The sequence below is a fragment of the Malania oleifera genome, chromosome 6 (assembly GCF_029873635.1).
Source record: "Malania oleifera isolate guangnan ecotype guangnan chromosome 6, ASM2987363v1, whole genome shotgun sequence".
In the NCBI taxonomy this organism is placed as follows: Eukaryota; Viridiplantae; Streptophyta; class Magnoliopsida; order Santalales; family Ximeniaceae; genus Malania; species Malania oleifera.
Window position 1 is genome coordinate 26260762 of NC_080422.1, and position 19206 is coordinate 26279967.

General features: G+C 36.5%; 1 protein-coding gene across 1 annotated transcript; it reads right to left on the bottom strand.

The window, feature by feature from the left end:
• Nucleotides 1–6407: 6407 nt before the first annotated feature.
• On the bottom strand, nucleotides 6408–6982 carry LOC131158517 (uncharacterized). Its single transcript, XM_058113386.1, has 2 exons — nucleotides 6947–6982; nucleotides 6408–6890 (listed from the first exon to the last, which is right to left on the bottom strand). The coding sequence occupies exons 1-2, from the start codon at nucleotides 6980–6982 to the stop codon at nucleotides 6408–6410; spliced, it is 519 nt and encodes a 172-aa protein (XP_057969369.1).
• Nucleotides 6983–19206: the final 12224 nt, after the last annotated feature.

Below are 19206 nucleotides of genomic sequence, written 5' to 3' on the forward strand. Positions count from 1 at the left end.
GTTACAAGCCAAACTTCAAACAAAAGCAAAGCAACATAAAACAAAGCCAATACATAGAAAGTTTTAATACAACACAAAGTGACAAATAAATCAGTTATCATCAACATTACCATCATCCTCTTTAGCTTCCTCCTCTTCACCTTCCTCACTTCCTTCCTTAGATTCTTCATCAGATGAAGCATCACTCTGAGGGGCCGAACTAGTATCCATAGGATCAACACCACGAGATGAGCTAGCCCTATAGTGCTCAATACAAGTTAGACACTAATCAAGTGACGAACAGGTAGTGTGAAGTGAAGATACATTCTCTTGAAGGGATTGGAGTCTTGATTGCATATCTCTACTGAAAGTAAAGAATTCATGATGGAAGGGAATAAACCAAGAGGGAGTGTCAAGCCATTGGTCGATGTTGTTATCGTCTCTTCCGAAAGAAGATCATCGATTTGTTGTAGTCTTGGTGCGAGGCATCTTTGATTTGTGGAGGATGGAAGAAATCAACCAAGAGAAACCCTAGAATCCGTGGGAAAATATGTAGGAGAAGGATTTTGAGGCTTTGATTCGAGAGATTTTGAGTGAGGAATCAAAGGAGACCAAGGGTTGGAGCTTTGGGTGAGTGATGGAGTAGGGTTCAGTAGCCCGAAGTCTGAAAAGTTAGGGTTTTCGCGCTTAAAAATATATAGTACCCGCGAGTTTAGGCGCCTGAAGTTTAAGCTCAGTCGCTTGAAGATTTTCTGAAATTGAATTTTAGCAGGCAGTAGCACCTTAGTCACCTGAGGTCTGATGGCTCAGGCACCTGAGCCTAAAAAATGCATTATGTACGCATCTGAACTTCCAAGCTTAGTCGCTTGAAGTCCTTAATTTTTTTAAATTTCTCTTTATACTTAATATGAAATCTTCCTAAATCACTTCCCTCTTTTGATTTATCATCTCATTAGGTTTCAAATATCTTTCAAGTTGGCTTTTAAGGAAAATGGCTTCCTTGATGTTTGAAGATAAGCTTTGAACACTTCAAGTCTTCTTGATTTTTGGCCAACAATGATATTTTGTTTTAATGTTGTAGTTTGTCAATAAGCTTATGAGCTCTTTATTAAGTTTTTTTTTTTTTTCATTTCAACTAGTTCAATATTCTTGTATTACATTGTATTATTTGGTTTTCTTATTTTCTAAAAAGTGAATAGCTAATCCTACTATTTTCGAAGTCCTTTTTTATCTAGGTACCCATACTTTCTTGGGTCCGGATAGTTTAGCAAGCGATGTTTCCTTTATTCTCCAAACTTGTCTTGTTTTCACACCCTTTCTCTTTAATGGACATTCAAACTTAATGTGTCCTTTCTTCTTACATAGAAAACACGTAGTATGTGTGCAATCATTTGAAGAGGTGCTAGCATGATCTTTGGAGACTTTTGTAAAGTATTCTATGTAGAGGTTCTTTTTCCTTGTATTTTCAATTCCATTAAATCCTATGCCTTCTTTATTCAAGGACATTCTTTGTGCACCAATCATTTTATCAAAGTTCTCCTTTCCTCTAGTAAAATTATTGATGATTTTGGCTTGGTCCTTAATTTTAGTTTTAAGATCACAGATTTTTGAGTCATGTGTATTTTTACTCTTTTCTTGCAACTTTACTTGGTCTTGAGACATCTTACTGATTTTGTTCTCTATTTCAGAAATATATTGATCTTTCTCATTATCAATAGAAGTTTGGGATCTTACATCTTCTAATTCTTTTATCACCTTTTCATTCTTACTTTGTAATCTCTTACTTTTTAAATCTTTTTCTCTTTCAGTGAATTTTTGAGATCCCAACTCTTTCATTACACTTTCATTCTCATTTTTCAATGATGTGTATCATTTAGTCATTTTAACTAGGATCTTATGGACTTTGAATAGTTCACTTTGTAGTTCTTCATAAAGCAAGCAACCTCTTGATCACTTGATTCACTATCTGAACTACTTGTACTAATATTATCCCATGTACTGGCTTTCATTGCCTTTTTCTTTTTCTTTTTGAAATCTTTCTTAAGTATTGGACAATTTGATTTTATGTGTTCAACTTTCTTGCAATTATAGCATGTAGGTGATTCTTTCTTTGTTTCTTTCTTATTAGTTTCTTCTTCATCTGATTTTGAGTTCCAGATTTTTCTTTTAAATTTATTCTTCCTTCTAAGTATTTTTGCAAGTTTCTTGGATATGAAGGCTATTTTATTTGTATCAATCTCTTCTTCATCTTCATCACTAGAACTTTCGTTTGAGGCTTTAAATGCAATGGATTCCTAGGCTTTAGATTTTCCACTTCTTTCGTCTATCGCCATCTCATATGTGAGAAAGGATCCGATTAACTCATCAAGGGAGGTATTCCTTCTGTTATTTCTGTGGCCTTTGGTTCCCATATTGAAGGAAGTCCTCTAAGGATTTTTTTAATCATTTCATATGTTGAATAGTTTTTCGCTAAAGCATTTAAGAAATTTATTATGTGAGTGAACCTAGTATACATGCTAGTGATAGTTTCTTCCGGATTCATCTTAAAGGCCTCATACTCCCTAGTGAGCATGTCGATTCTACCATCTCTAATATCTATAGTTCCTTCATAGGTTACTTCTAACTTGTCCCAAATTTATTTGGTCGAATTACATGCCATGACCCTATTAAATTCATTTACGTCTAAAGCACAATATAATGCATTCATAGCACTTGAGTTTATTTGCATCATTTTATAGTCATTATTGGTCAAATCTCTTTCTTCTTTAGGAACTTCTTTACCATCTACTAATTTAGTAGGAATGTAGTCACCATGTGTGACAACTTTCCATGCTTTCCAATCCATAGTTTGAATGTACATTCTCATTCTTTGTTTCCAAAATGTATAGTTTAAACCACACAAAAATAGGCAATCTAGTTAAGGATTGGCCTTTAGCAAAAGAGAATACACCTAGGTGTGCCATTTAGACCTTTATTTAATTTCTATTTAAGATTTGATATAACCTATCTCTGATACCAATTGAAAGTTAAGGTGTTGTCCCAAAAGGGGGGTGAATTGGGTTTATAAAATTCTTTTAAGTGTTTTCACAAATTTATAGTTTTTTGTGTACTTAAGCAAACACACAAGAATGTTATGATTTTAAATACTCAATTAAACCAACCACAATCAATACTTCAGTATCAATCAAAAACAAAATACCTCTATCAACAACAATCAATCAACCAATCACACAATACTTAACCAATTTGTGAGAGCTGTAACACTTCCTTTTTATAGCTCTGTATGAATGAATATTTGTGCACTTCTTTTAATCAATATTTATGCAAGCGATTAATCAACGTACTCCCTTTAAGGTTTTTGCAAAAGATTAACCAATGTACTTTCTTAAATAAAAGGGTCTTCTCAATCTCAATTTCAACAAGCTGCACTTAGAAACACAATTTATATATGCTGAAATTTAAAGAGTAAAGGTTAAGAGTGAGACTGAGATTTTTTACGAGGTTCGGCTTATCCCCAGCCTACGTCCTCGCCTTAGGCAAGATCAGCTAAGGATTCCACTAAACCGTTCCTTTGCGGGCAGAACTATCCATTTACAAACCCTTCTTTAGGGTGGAGCCCCCTCTCCAAGAGATACCCCACGCTCGGTATAATGATCTAATGTCCTGGACCATCAAAGAAACAAGGAAACAAGAAACAATTTCTTTTGTACAATAGATGCTCTCAGATAGAGTTGGTTAGTACAATTGAAAGCACTAATATACTTCAAAATAAATATCAAAAGAAATTGAATTGAAGCTCAAGAATTAATTTTCTAGAATTCTTCTCTTGATAAGAATCAGCAATTTAAAGGTTTCAGCTCAGAGAAGATTAATCAGATACTCAGATAATCTCAGCAATTCTTAGTATGAAAGAGTGAGCAAGAGAGCTTTAAGAGAGCAAGAACAATTTTGGCTTGAGACAAGATTTTCAATGCTTGGTACTAATTTGATTAGAGAAATCATGTATTTATAGGCTCAGAAAGGTTTAATTCGTGTTGCCCAAGTTATTTGGAGTGTTTCTCAAGTTTATACGAAATTTGGGGCACAAGAAACATAAATTTGAATTTTAAAACTTTTAAAAAATATAGCTATTAACAGTGTTCAGGCACCTGAGGTCTTGGGGTCAATCACTTGAGGTTTCTTAAAACTGTGAATTTTTTGCTTTAAAACAGAGTCAGGCGCTTAGGCCTATACTTGCTCTTCAAAAATTGCTTAGGAAATTCTTTAGGCGTCTGAGGTTTAATTTTTAGTTGCCTGAACAATTATAATTTATGTTTTTCAGGTATTTTTCAAAAACACTTAGCCATCTTGCTTTGTTACTTTAAAAGAACATTTTCCGAGGATCTAAAATAAGGTCTCTAAGTCCAAGACAACCCCTATTGAGTTTCAAAGCATTTCAACATGATATTTAGTATGAAGTACTTACATAATTCATCCTAAAGACTTAAACACTCTAAGATTGAAGTCTTCATATAAGTCTTTGCTTTGAATCCTCTTAGACTTGAGCTTGAGTCATCTTTAGGCTTCCATATGCTTTACACATTTTGGTCCATTTGAGATTTCTTTGATCACATAGTTGATGTAGTATGTCTTTATGATACTTGAGATCTTGAACTTGCATTTCTTTTGATCTTTTGAACTTTGTCATTCAAGCTTTGCTAAAATAACATCACTTAAACACAACATTTTAAACCAACCTTTATTTGTTATCTTCAAAATGAGATTCGAAAGCCATGTTAGGCCAACAATCATACTAAACCTCTCTAACACCTGATCCATAAAACCACTCTGTGATAAACACAATCTCCACGTAGTTTTGTTTACAAAGCCACCTCGAGATAACACCAATCTCTTTGCAGCTATAACCAAAAAGTCACCTCGAGATAATCCCAATCTCCTTGTAACTTTATCTTTGCGAATCTTCAACCTAATAATAATCTTGGTAGCACCCAAAACCTTCATGTCAACTTCCTTTCTCAATAGAGTCCCCGATTGATTTACCTCTGTCATAACCTTTTCAGCAATTGACATGTCACTCACATGAAAGGCTATGCATGTTCTTTTATATATTTATCTTAATTCAACAAATGTGAGTTGAAATATTAAAGAAAAAGAGCACTAATTTTGATAATTTATTATCTTTTCTTTAATATTTAAAAAATATGAATTAAAGTTTAATAGAAAATAACATCTACGAAATAAACGGGCAACTCATTGGGTACTCAATTTGAGCTTGCATAACTCATTAAATATATTATCCCTTATAACTATTTGTTTACGCCTAAAAAATATATATATAAATCAATTCCTTCCCCCCCCCCCCCATATCACAATATTTCATATCACGATGCTCTCTCTCTCTCTCTCTCTCTCTCTCTCACAGCCATATATATATTAGAAACCCTCCCCAGCTAGCTAGCTATATGCCCCCTACATAAGGCATCGTAACAAATCTGTCATTTCATGTCGATGGCTGAAATCCGATAGGAATCATTAGATGATATAATTCATATAAGTCAACATGCTATTAATGGTGGGCCAAAGAGAATTCGTACACTCGAACTTTCCCCATCCATTGAAAGCACCAACATATAAAATACATACATACATCACCACTCAAATATTTTACCCATGCATGCATCTCCATTCCCCACACCACACGTACATTTAATATTTTTGAATTTTGCAACATGGCAGGCCAAGCTAGGCAGGCCAGGCCAGTAAGTGAAGGGTTGTTGGGAAGTGGATCTACGAGTAATAATTGCACAAGAAAAATACACAACCACAATACAAGACCAGATTTACATGGTTCGGTCTACTGTTACCTACATCCATGGGAGCACACATAATCCACTATAACCGAGAGAATTACAAGGAGGAGGAGGAGGCTACTGCTCTCTCTCTCTCTCTCTCTCTCTCTCTCTCTCTCTCTCTCTCTCTCTCTCTCTCTCTCTATCTCTTAACAAAGATTCACTCTGCCTCACACAACACTCTACTCCGCAAACACACCACACAACTTAGCACACTACACACCTCTCTACAACAACACAACTTTCAGCCCACTACATAACATTGCAACCCACATATATTTATACACAGATGGGGGGAGGGGGATTCAAACAGTGGTGGCTGCAGTTCAACATGGTAGGCAGAGTTTGGTGGCCATTGGTTTCCAGCGTCAACGATTGTGGTTGGGTGGTGTGGCTGCCGACTCCAATACGAGCCACACCCTAACAATCTCCACTTTGACGAGTATCAACTCCTAAGTCCATAGCTCCACCTTGATATGAACTCGATCAAGGAAAATATTCATAGCTTGGTTCAAACTTCTGAACCATGCAAAGAGCACTGCCTTCTTCATCGGCAAACCGAACTCGTCTGTTCGTTTTTTACAACGTGCAACTATCATCATCCGAGGTCAAACCACCAACCATTGTGGTTTCCATAAACTGATACAGTCCACGAGACTCCTTCCCAGTAAATATCATTGAGTCACGTCGGGTCACCTCTATAGCTCCACCTGCGATAGAGATTTGACAATCCATAGAATCCAACCGACTAAGGAAGATCAAATTTCTTTGCATCCTTGGAACGAAGTTTATGTCATCAAAAATACAGACCACTCCAACAAGCGTGTTCATCTTCGCAGATCCAATCCCTTTAACATCACATGAAGACCCATCAATGAGTGATACCGTACCGCGAACTTCTTTGAAATAATGGAAAAATTCTTTCTTAAAAAAAACATGAACTGAACTCTCAGAGTCCAAAACCCATCCATCATCGTTTGGACTGCTACAAGCATTCATGTTCTTTCTTATCAATTTCTGGCACTCTCTCTTCATATGGCCATACTTCTTGCAGTATCGACACTGCACATTATTTTGTCAATGCAAGCTGCTTGCCATTACAAGGACCTCATCATTACCATGCCATGTGGCATGCTCCGATACATTGACACCATTTTGTATCTTTTTTTTTTCTTTATATCATTTTCGATCTTCACAGTCCCTTTTGAAGTGCCCCTTTTTATCACACTAATAGCATACGACCTTGGTCGTATCTCTTCCTCTTGATTTTGAATGCCATTGTTTACCTTCGAGCTTTCAATCTTTGCTTCTTCCTTGTCTCTCACGATTAGCCACCAAAGCTTGCTTATGAGAAGTCACAATCGGCTTTCTTAAAGTCTCAGAATCTTGAAGTGATGCCATCACATCATCCAACTTCAAGGTATCCTTCCTCACAAGTAATGCAGTTACCATACCATCAAATGAAGCTGGTAGAGACGACAAAAGTAGAAGCGCCTTATCCTCTTCATCAATTTTTACGTTAAGGCTCAACAATTGGGTCAAAATCTTGTTGTAATCATTTATGTGATCAAAATACTACTTCCCTCGTTCATTTGTAGTTCATAAAGTTTCGTCTTCAGAAATAACTTATTGGTAAGGGACTTTGACATATACCTTTGCTCCAATATCTTCTAGAGCTCCATCGGTGAAGTTTCGTCTAACACCGAATATTTTACTTCATTTTTGCTAGACACAATCGGATTATGCTGACTTCATCTCCAATTCGGTCCAATCATCATCTTTGATATCATTTGACTTCTTCCCAATCAACGACTTGATCAAGCATTGTTGAACCAAAATATCCTTCACAGTGCTCTGCCACAAGCTGAAATTGTTCCGCCTATCAAACTTCTTCACCTTAAATTTTGAAGTGACAAATCTTTCCATTCTGCTCTAAATTAATCTCACAAAATGGACACCTCCAATGGCTCCAGAACGGCCAAAAACCTTCAAAATGGTTCAAGTCGTTCGAAAAACCGACCCAAAATGGCTTCAAAAAATCTGGTCAAACTTTTGGTAAAAACGATCAATTTCGGTCAAACTTAACGAACTATTCCCTCATTTAGCGAAATATTATTGACACCATTAACGATCATTGACACCGTTACTTGACATTGTCTACTAACGTGGCACCGTGGGCCCACCTTCTTACAGGGCCCACCTGCTGACATGGCACTTGGGCCCATATGCTAATGTGTCCTATGGGGCCCACTATGGATCCTAGCTGCTGACGTGGCAACTAACATGACACGGTCCCGACTGACGTGGCTCGCTGACTCAGCATTGACGCGACAGCTAACGTCAGCGTCTTCAACCTCCACACGCTCTTCGAACGTTCTCAGGTGCGTGGGAGCACGTGATCCCACCTTCTGATCCCTTGCCAGCGCATGAGGGCACGTGAGCCCATCTTCCAATCACCTATTGGCACGTGGTGGTGCGTGTGTATGCGTGGCAATGTTTCTTGGCCATCAGTGGCATGTGCGAGTGCGTGCGGCATCGTCTGAGTTTCATTCGAACTCCCATTACCATCGTTGGCTTCGTCTTGATGAGAGGAACGTTTTGGTGGCCTCAAAATAGTGTTTTGAGCTACTGGGTAGAGGCTCTAATTTGGGAATTTTGCTCTGATCTGGCGATTTTGCTCCAACCTCGCTCTGATACCATTTGTTGGGAAGTGGATTTACAAGCAACAATCACACAAGAAAAATACACAACCACAATACAAGATTAGATTTACGTGGTTTAGTCCACTGTGACCTACATCCACTGGAGCACACACAATCCACTATAACCAAGAGAATTACAAGGATGAGGAGGAGATTACTGCCCTTAACTCCACTCTCTCTCTCTCTCTCTCTCTCTCTCTCTCTCTCTCAACAAATATTCACTCTGCCCCACATAACACTCTATTCCTTGCACAACTCAGCACACTGCACACCTCTCTACAACAACAACTTTTAGCCCACTACATAACACTGCAACCCACATATATTTATACATAGATCCCGGGGGGGGGGGGGGAGTCAAATGGAGGAGGCTGCAATTCAACATGGTAGGCAAAGTTTGGTAGCTGTTGATTTTCAGTGTCAATGATTACGACTGCGTGGTGCGGCTGCTGACTCCAATACGAGTCACACCCTAACAAGGGTTTCTAGTTTCGTACCTTTTTGCATTGTGTAGTCCTTTGGCTATTGGATGCTCCTTTACTACGCATGTATGTACATTTAGTAGGACCCTGCCTCCTTAGAGAGCATAATATTATGGGTTCCAAATTTAGAGCCAAAAGCATGCATGCACACGCACCCTGTACCTACCTCTTTCTTAACTAGCTTTGATAATCACATGGGAGCTGGCCAAGTGGCTACCACTTCTTCATCATCATGCATTCCTTTTCGGATATATAAATATGGGGGCTGCTCTTTTGGGACTCATACATGTAACACCTATCCTTTAAGCCTTTGTGCAACTAGACTCGTGCTTTTATCTTTCGTAGTTATTAACTAGGGATAGTGTTTTTTATTTTATGGTCTTGGGTTGTGAGCTTGGAAATGAACTACTAACTAGTTCATTTCATTAGCCTAATCGGACTTCTATATATTTAATTAATAAAAGGAAATTTTTTTTGTATACCGATCACAAGTAAAGGAGCATAATGCAGAAGTTACAATGTTTCAATTATGTTGCAATGTCTTAATGGTATGGAGGAGTAAAATTTGTGGATTATAAATTTTTACTTTTTCAAAGTTGCCAAAGAGAGCGCGGTTGGGTTGGTTGGGTTTTGCCATAATTAGCATTGTGTGTGTGGGTCAGTTCAAATTCGACCCGGCTTGAGCAAAAATTGGGTTCGATTTTGCGCCCAGCCCACCATGTACACTGATTTTGGGTCGGGTTATTCATCCCATGAGGCAAGTCAAAAAGTATTATTAACATATTATTGTGTCGGGCACCCCACTTGTGCCAAACACCAATACTACAACTATTGCTATTGAATATAGAAGAAATTAAAGTAATGCAGAAACTAATAAAAAAGTAGTAAAAAGAACAAGACAAGAAATTTACGAGGTTCGGTATAGAATTACCTACATCCTCGGCCGCCGTTGATCAATCCACTACTTCCTGACGAAGTACAAATTTTAGGTGTGTTTTACAAATGAAGAGTTAAGCTCTTTATATAGCTTCAACCTCAAGTCCAAAAAACACTTCTCTCCAATATGGGACAAATAATATAAAAAATTCAAAACAACCTTTTATACTAATGTGGAACTATTCTACCAATGTGGGACAAAAAAACAACAAATCTCCACCTTGATGATAAATTCAATAAATTTTTCAGTCACCAACATTTTCTGGAGTTCCACATCATCGGTGCCTTCCAAAATTATTTAGACTTACAGGATATTGATCAAGTTCAAACAATGTTTGAACTTGATTGTTGTCACAATCTTGGTCAACATATCTGCGGGATTTTCAGTTGTAGCAATCTTTTGAAGGAGTATCTTACCTCCATCAATAATATCCCGCATAAAATGAAACCGAACGTTGATCTGCTTCATTCGTGCATGGTAGACTTGGTTCTTTGCCAAATGAATAGCACTCTGGCTATCACAGAACACAACAATGTGCTTCTAAACAACTCCCAAAATTTTAGGTAAACCCTGCAACCAAATAGATTCCTTAACAGTCTCTGAAGCTGACATGTACTCTGCTTCTGTTGTAGACAAGGTAATGGTAGACTGTAAGGTAGACCTCCAACTCACTGGACGATTAGAAAATGTAAAAATATATCCAGTAGTTGATCGACATTTATCCAAATCACCTGAAAAATCAAAATCCATATATCCAACAACACGTTGATCAATAGTATTATTTTTCTCAAATATTATACCAACATCAATCGTATTCATAATATATCTCAAAATCCATTTCACAGCTTGCCAATGCCCTTTGCCCGGATCATGCATATACCTGCTCACTATACTAACAGCTTGTGAAATATCAGGTCTAGTACAAACCATTGCATACATCAGACTACCAACAACACTTGGATAAGGAACCTGTGACATATACTTACGTTCCTCATCTGATTTAGGAGATAAAGCTGCACTAAGTTTGAAATGAGGAGCAAGAGGAGTGCTTACTGGTTTTGACTGCTCAGGCATGCCAAAACTCTGTACTACCTTCTTCAAATACTGTTTTTGAGACAAACTAACTCTTCCTCTTATTCTGTCCCTACGTATCTCCATGCCAAGTATCTTCTTTGTTTCACTAAGATCTTTCATCTCAAACTCTTGATTTAACTGACTTTTCAAATTGTTGATTTCTTCCCTATTCTTTGAAGCTATCAACATATCATCAATATACAAGAGTAAATATATAAAAGATCCATTTTGTAGTCTACGAAAATAAACACAATGATCATGTTTATTTCTGATGTACTTCCGACCCATCATAAACTAATGAAATCGTTTGTACCACTGTCTTGGAGACTGTTTTAAACCATACAACGATTTACCAAGTTTACATACCCAATTTTCTTTTCCAGCAACCTAAAATCCATCTAGCTGAGTCATATAGATTTCCTCTTCCAAATCACCATTTAAAAATGTAGTTTTTACATCGAGTTGAACTAGTTCAAGATCAAATTGTGCTTCCAAAGCCAACAAAATTCGAATGGAAGAATGTTTAACAACTGGAGAAAAAACCTCATTATAATCAATGCCTTCCTTTTGTGCGTAGCCCTTAGCTACCAATCTAGTTTTGAAGCGAACATTATTTGCACATGAAAATCCTTCTTTCTTTACATAAACCCATTTGCAACCAATTGCTTTCTTACCATTGGGCAGCTGGGCTAGCTCCCAAGTCTGATTCTGATGAAGAGACTGCATTTCTTTATCCATTGCTCTTTTCCACTTGTCTGATTTAGAGTTCCTCATTGCTTCTTTGAAAGTGTAAGGAACATTATCATCTACAACTGGAAGTGCATCAGTATAATGAGTAGGTTTTCGAATTTCTCGTCTTGGCCTCTGAGAAACAATTGATTCTTGTTGCTGTGAAGATTCTCGAATTGAAATCTCCTCTTCTTGTACACTATTTCCCACCGTAACTGGAGAGTTACCTTGTGTAGTCTCATTTCTCACTGGGTTTCCCAAAATTGTCTCAACCTCCACCTGTTGTTGAGTACCACTGGTCTTCTCTTCAACTCATGACTCCTTGCGTATTGTTTTCTTCATCATCGCAAGTTCATCAAAAGTAAAGTTACATCTCTACTTAAAATCATTTTTTTCGTCTTTAGACACCAAAGACGGTATCCTTTGACTCTTGCACTTATCCCCAAGAATATTGCTTTCTTGGCTCTTGGATCCAACTTAGATTCTTTAACATGATAATAAGCCATAGTACCAAATACATGTAAAGAATCATAATCACTAGCAGGCTTTCCAGACCATACCTCATAGGGTGTTTTTCCCCCTATTGTAAATGATGGTAGACGATTGATGAGATGACACGCATATCTAACAGCCTCAGCCCAAAACCTTTTGTCTAACCCAGCATTAGACAACATACATTGAACTTTCTCCAACAAAGTCTGATTCATGCGCTCTGCCACCCCATTTTGCTGTGGTGTATTTCGAACTGTTAAGTGTCGAGCAATACCTTCATCCTGACATACCTTCATAAACGGGTCACTCGTGTATTCATCACCATTATCTGATCTGAGTTGTTTAATCTTTTTGTCAGTTTGAGTTTCAACTAATTTTTTCCACTTAAGGAAAATATCACACCCTTCATTTTTATGCTTCATAAAATACACCCAAATTCTTCTAGAAAAATCATCAACAAAAATGACAAAATAATGCATACCACCCAACGAAGCCATTTTTGTGGGCCCCCATACATCTGTATGGATGTAGTCTAAAATACCTTTAGTTTGGTGGATTGCTATGAGAAATTTCACTCTAGTTTGTTTTCCCAGAACGCAATGCTCACAAAATTCAAGTTTGCACACCTTTGCACCCTTTAACAAACCTCGCTTAGCTAATTGTTGCAAAGATTTTTCTCCTACATGTGCTAATCGTATATACCATAACCTGGTTGTATCTGAACCTGCATCTTTCTCAGAAACAACAGCTGCTGAGCCAATAACTGTACTACCTTGTAAATAATACAAGTTATTTTTCCTTATTCCTTTCATCACCACCAGCGCACCTGATTTAATCTTTAAGGTTCCATCTTTCAAAGTGATAGTGAACCCTTTAGATTCTAAGGCACCCAATGAAATCAGATTCTTCTTTAGGCTTGGAACATACCTAACATTAGTCAAGGTCTTAATAGTTCCATCTTGACATTTCAACTGTATTGATCCTATTCCAATTGTTTTACAAGTATTATCATTTCCCATAAAAACAACCCCACCATCTAATTCTTCAAAATTAGAAAACCATTCCCTATTGGGACACATGTGATAGGAACAACCATAATCCAAAATCCACTCACCAAAATAATGTGATGAAGATGTTCCAACAAGAGAAAAATCTAACTCACTTCCATCATCATTGGCTATATTGGCATTAGAATGTGCTTTTCCCTTATTCTTCTACTGTAATTTAGGGCAATCTTTCTTCCAATGCCCTCTCTTACGACAATTCATCTTTAGCAGGTCTCCCACGAGATTTACTCCTCCCATGATATTTACTCTTCCTTCCAGGCATATGACTTTGAGAACATCCCCTTATTGTTAGTGCTTCTGTTGTTTCCTTATGGACCCTCTGATTTTTCTTTCTGCATTCAGTACTAATCAATGCAGTACAAACAGCGTCATAAGTAATTTTATCTTTCCTATACAATAAAGTGGTGGTCAAATGTTCATACTTATCAGGGAGATAATTCAGTAACAATATGACTTTATCCTCATCTTTCACCTTTTCATCCAAATTTAACAAATCGGCCAAAATTTTATTGAAAGCATTTATGTGGTCATTAATCAAAATATTTGGTTGATAATGGAAGCGAAACAATTTCTTTTTCAAATAGAGTCGATTTTCCAGACTCTTGGTCATAAATGTATTTTCTAATGTCTTCCACAAGTTCTTTGCAGATGTCTCCCTTATAACACAATATTTTTGATTTTTGGTGAGACACAGATGAATCGTACCACATGCCTGACGATTGATCTTTTCCCAATCTCCGTCACCCATATCTACTGGTTTATCATCAAAAGCAATATCTAGTTTTTGTTGATACAAGATGTCCATCACCTCACATTGCCACATACCAAAATTATTGGTGCCATCAAATTTCTCCACCTCAAACTGAGCATTAGCTATCGTCTTCTATGATGATGTCAAAGCCGGAGGGGTTGGAGTTTGTGTAGACAGTGTTTCTTCTACTGTTGCACTAGTTTTTGCCATCTTGTATATATTCAATAGCAACCAACAAAGCAAAAGGCCTAGGATGAATAGTACGTACCAACTGTGTTTACTCTGTTTTATCCTATGAAATTCCACTTTGACCAGGCCGACCTACAGGGAGCGACTGAACTGCAATGGTCTCTGAGCACTCGCTTAGACAAGGTCTTTCTTAGGCATCAAATGTGGAATCAAGGATCCTAACAGAGGAACACCTCTGTATCAACACTATTCAACCTAACTCTGATACCAATTATTGTGCCGGGCACCCCACTTGTGCTAAACACTAATACTACAACTATTGCTATTGAATATATAAGAAATTAAAGTAATGCAGAAATTAATAATAAAACAGTAAAAAGAACAAGACAAGAAATTTATGAGGTTTGGTATAGAATTACTTACGTCCTCGGGCGCCGATGATCAATCCACTACTTCTTGACAAAGTACAACTTTTAGATGTGTTTTACAAATGAAGAGTTGAACTCTTTATATAGCTTCAACCTCAAGTCCAAAAAACACTTCTCTCCAGTGTAGGACAAATAATATAAAAGTTCAAAACAACCTTTTATACTAATGTGGAACTATTCTACCAAAATGGGACAAAAAAACAACATATATAATATTAATATTCTCTATAATTACTAAAAATTTTAAGTGACATTTAAAATGAGTGGTGTGGATTAATAGATTAGGGGAGTGTAAGCGTATTTTTTTCCTAAATTTAAAATTGATTAAGTAATGGACAGCATTCGAACGAGATGGCTGAAAATAGAAACAACAGAAAAAAGATAAGATTCACAAACCCTCTTGGGAGACATCCATTTGTCTGCCCTGCTCAAACAATACCTCGCAGCTTTTTCCACTACTCCGACCTGATGAATCAAAACACAGATTCATTACCGTTTTCCCAAAATTGCAATTTCGCATCGGAGATTTGAAAGAAAAGGAAAAGGAGGAATTGTTTGAATCAGGTACTTATTGGAATTTGGAGAGAGAGAGAGAGATTGAGATTTGTTTACCTGGGCAGCAAGGATTTGGAGGCCAGCGAACTTGTCATCCCAGCTGAACTCGGTAATGGCCCAGCCAATCCCACCGAAGCAGTGAGCCTTGCCAGTGACATAGCTTGCATCCAGCTAGGGCTTCATTAATTTTATAGGAGTAACACCATAAGTATGCATGCATGCATGCCGACCCCCTACCTGGCTCTGATCAATCACATGGGAGCTGCCCAAGCGGCCACCACTTCTTCATCATCATGCATTCCTTTTCAGATGTATATATATGGGGGATGCTCTTTTGGGACTCGTACATACAGCACCCACCCTTCAAGCCTTTGTGCAACTAGACTCACGCTCCTATCTTCTGTAGTAAGGCTTTTATTTTACAGGTCTTAGGTTGTGAGCTTGGAAATGAACTACTAATTAGTTCATTTTATTAGCCTAATCGGACTTGTAGATCTTTAATTAATAAAACGCTTTCACAAAAAAAGTTACATCGTTTACATGCACATATATATATATATGCATGAGACACCTCAATGGAGGAGATAGATTTGAAAAAAGGTTTGGGATTAGTTGGAGATGGTCCATCTATCTCGAAATATTTTTATTTTTTCCTTCTACTTTACAAGAAGGGTTCGGAACCTTATAATTAACCCGTATTGCATTGGGTTATGCCCTGCCTCATCACTATCTAGTCATGCAAATATATATATATATATGGACCACACTAGTCTTGTCTTTAGGATAAAAGCAATATGTACAGCCAAAAAAAGGTAGGGAAGTTTTTCAAAAGAATATGAAATATATATTATCACATATATTTAGTACTCTTGAAAAAAAAAATATAAATTACTTTGATCAATCATACAGCATACTCAAATTCAAGTTATTTTATTTTTCATTTGCACAAAATAATAAGATAATTTTGTTTATTGATTGTGCGCAACTGCAACAAATTAATAGTGTGAGGTTATAAAAGTTATTTTGTCTATAGGACAGTTATATTAATAAACTAAAATTGATGAAAAATAGATGTCTATAGTTTTATAAATGAGCATGATTGTGATTTTAGTGTGATAATAAAAATTTTTAAGGGTGCCAATACCTAATGTACCTAAAAACAAGAGGAGACAACTAAATTATGTGAGAAAACATTTTACACAAAAACCAATGGCTCTCTTTATTAAATCCTAGCTATGGTTGTAAACAAGGGTGGTAACACGGGTGACCCATGATCCGTCCGTTTAAGTCGGGTTTGGGTTTAATACAAGTTGAAATGTTTAGAATTTTTTAAAATAAGTGAATTATATTTTTTAAACGGGTGACCTGTTTATTAAATTGACGGGTTTGAGTTTACATAATAGTCAATCGTTAATAAACATGTCTACCCGAACCCGAGTCTGTTTAACTTTGACCCGTTTATGACCTGCCCGAACCCATAAACCGTTTTGCCTCCCCTAGTTGTAAAGTACACTACAAAAAATCTAGTTTTTAGTGACGAATTAAATTTCGTCACTAAAAATGGGTAGTAGTTATTATTTTAGCAACCGTCACTAATATGATACTATTAGTGACGGATTTTAAACCGTCACTAATAATTTCGTCACTAAAAGTCGAAAAACATCGCGGAAAAATATTTTTCGAGCAAAAATTATCTCGAAAAAATATTGGCGGTGATTTCTGCGGTATTAGTGACGAATTATATCCATCACTAAAAGAGTCTTATTAGTGATGATTAAATAACCATCACTAATATTATTTTAAAAAAATAAATTTTTTTTCGCAATATTAGTGACGAATTTAAAGATTCTTCACTACTAGCCTCTTATTAGTGACAGATTTGGAAACCGTCACTAATACTTCTTCTATTTAAAAAAATGAAAAAAAATTATTTTACAATATTAGTGATGAATCTTTAAATTCATCACTATTAGTCCCTTATTAGTGACGGATTTGGGAACCGTCACTAATACTTCTTTTAATTAAAAAAAATAGAAAAAAAATATTTCATCATATTAGTGACGAATTTGAAGATTCGTCACTATTGACCCCTTATTAGTGACGGATTTGGGAACCGTCACTAATACTTCTTTTATTAAAAAAAAAATAAAAAAATTTATTTCACAAGATTAGTGACGAATTTAGAGATTCGTCACTATTAGCCCATTATTAGTGACAGATTTGGGAACTATCACAAATATTCTTTTATTTAAAAAAAATGAAAAAAAAATTATTTTACAATATTAATGACGAATTTGAAGATTCGTCACTATTAGCCTCTTATTAGTGACGGATTTGGGAACCGTCACTAATACTCTTTTACTTAAAAAAATAAAAAAATTTATTTTATATTATTAGTGTCGAATCTTTAATTTTGTCACAATTAGTCCCTTTTTAGTGACGGATTTGGAAACTGTCACTAATACTTCTTTTATTTTAAAAAAATAAAAAAAAATTATTTCATAGTATTAGTGACGAATTTGGAGATTTATCACTAATAGTTTGACATTGAAAACCCACACGCGGGTTCCCCGAGTCTCACTCCTTTCCCTCCAATCCTCCTCATTTCCCTCCATCTCTATCTCTCTCTCTCTCTCTCTCTCTCTCTCTCTCTCTCTCTCTCTCTCTCTCTCTCTCTCCATTTCTCTTTGTCGTCGTCGCTGACGCTCTAGATCCGTTTCTGTCGCCTTCGCCGAGGAGATCAACTGCCAAAGGCTGACGGTGTAATTTTGGTACGTGAGGAGGGCAGTGCGGGCGAAAGGGTTGGGGCTTTGATTGGAGTTAGTGGGGGTGCATGCTCCGGGTGGAGGGCCTTCAACTGGGGGCGTTGATCGAGTGCGGGTGTTTTTTTTACGGGCCTTGTTTCCACCGAGGTAAGTCGTACTCTGGTTCTTCTTCACTTTCTTGCCATTTGATCTGAACCTCCCTCTTCCCATGGATGATGATGCTGTTGAAATTACCGGTGATGATTTTCAGGCCACAACTTTATGCCTCTAATGATTGCTTGGAATATTTATTTTTTGGACTCTCTTTATCTTTGTTTTTTTTCTCGTAACAATCAAAATGAAAATTTCATCTTATCATCTATCATCCGTGGTTTTTTGCTTGGTTGTAGAAGAGACTCGATTTTGGGGGTTCATTGTTTTTAGAATGTTATCTGTAGATTATGAGATCCGGGGTTTCTTCATCTCCATGGGCATTTAAACATTTGTCTATTTTGTTGAAGTTCAAATTACAACTTCAGGAGGAGATTTGATCCGAAGATGGATGCTATACCCGTCTTGATCTGATCTTTACCCTTCTTTTCTCTTGTGTGTGTTCTGTTTGTTGTATAACTCATTATCTAGTCTCCATAGAAATGAAACATGGCAGGGTTATAGCCTTTTATTTAACTTCTCCTGTAATCTTTTTTTTTTGTTATTTTTTTTTCCTATTTAGGGCAAAAATTGCTTGAGGATGAGATATTCAACAAAAACTACTCAAAATTATTTGTTATCCTCAAAAAGGTTGATTTTGAAAATATCTTTTCTTTTAAAAATATAAGTTTTGAGTATTTTAAAATCCTATGGATTTATTTATTTTTTTAAAAAAAGGTAGTACAAAGTACAAATTCCTATCCTAAATGAAGAGGTTATGCGTGCTTAAAAAAATTATTTAAAAAAAAAACATTAATTTTGATGTCCGAATGGGATTTGGAGAAGTGCAAAGCCACGTTAAGAAAGATTGTAACATCACCATATTTGAATGTGAGTAGTGGAGGTCAACAATGTCGTTAGGTTAGGCCTTGGTGCATGCGTGTTGAATTCATTGTAAGTGTCAAGTGTGAGCTGGGCACTTTGGTGCCTTTCCCCTTGTAATCATCTACTACTAAAATTTGGTGCCATTTATTTTCTCTTTTGAACTTTTTTTCTAATGCACAAATTGCTTTACATA

Excerpts from the sequence above, each read along its gene's own strand:
- LOC131158517 (XM_058113386.1), bottom strand. The coding sequence starts at position 6,982 with ATGGTGTCAATGTATCGGAGCATGCCACATGGCATG. Across the intron at positions 6,891-6,946 it reads GGAGCATGCCACATGGCATG|TGTCGATACTGCAAGAAGTA; the intron begins GTAATGATGAGG and ends AATAATGTGCAG.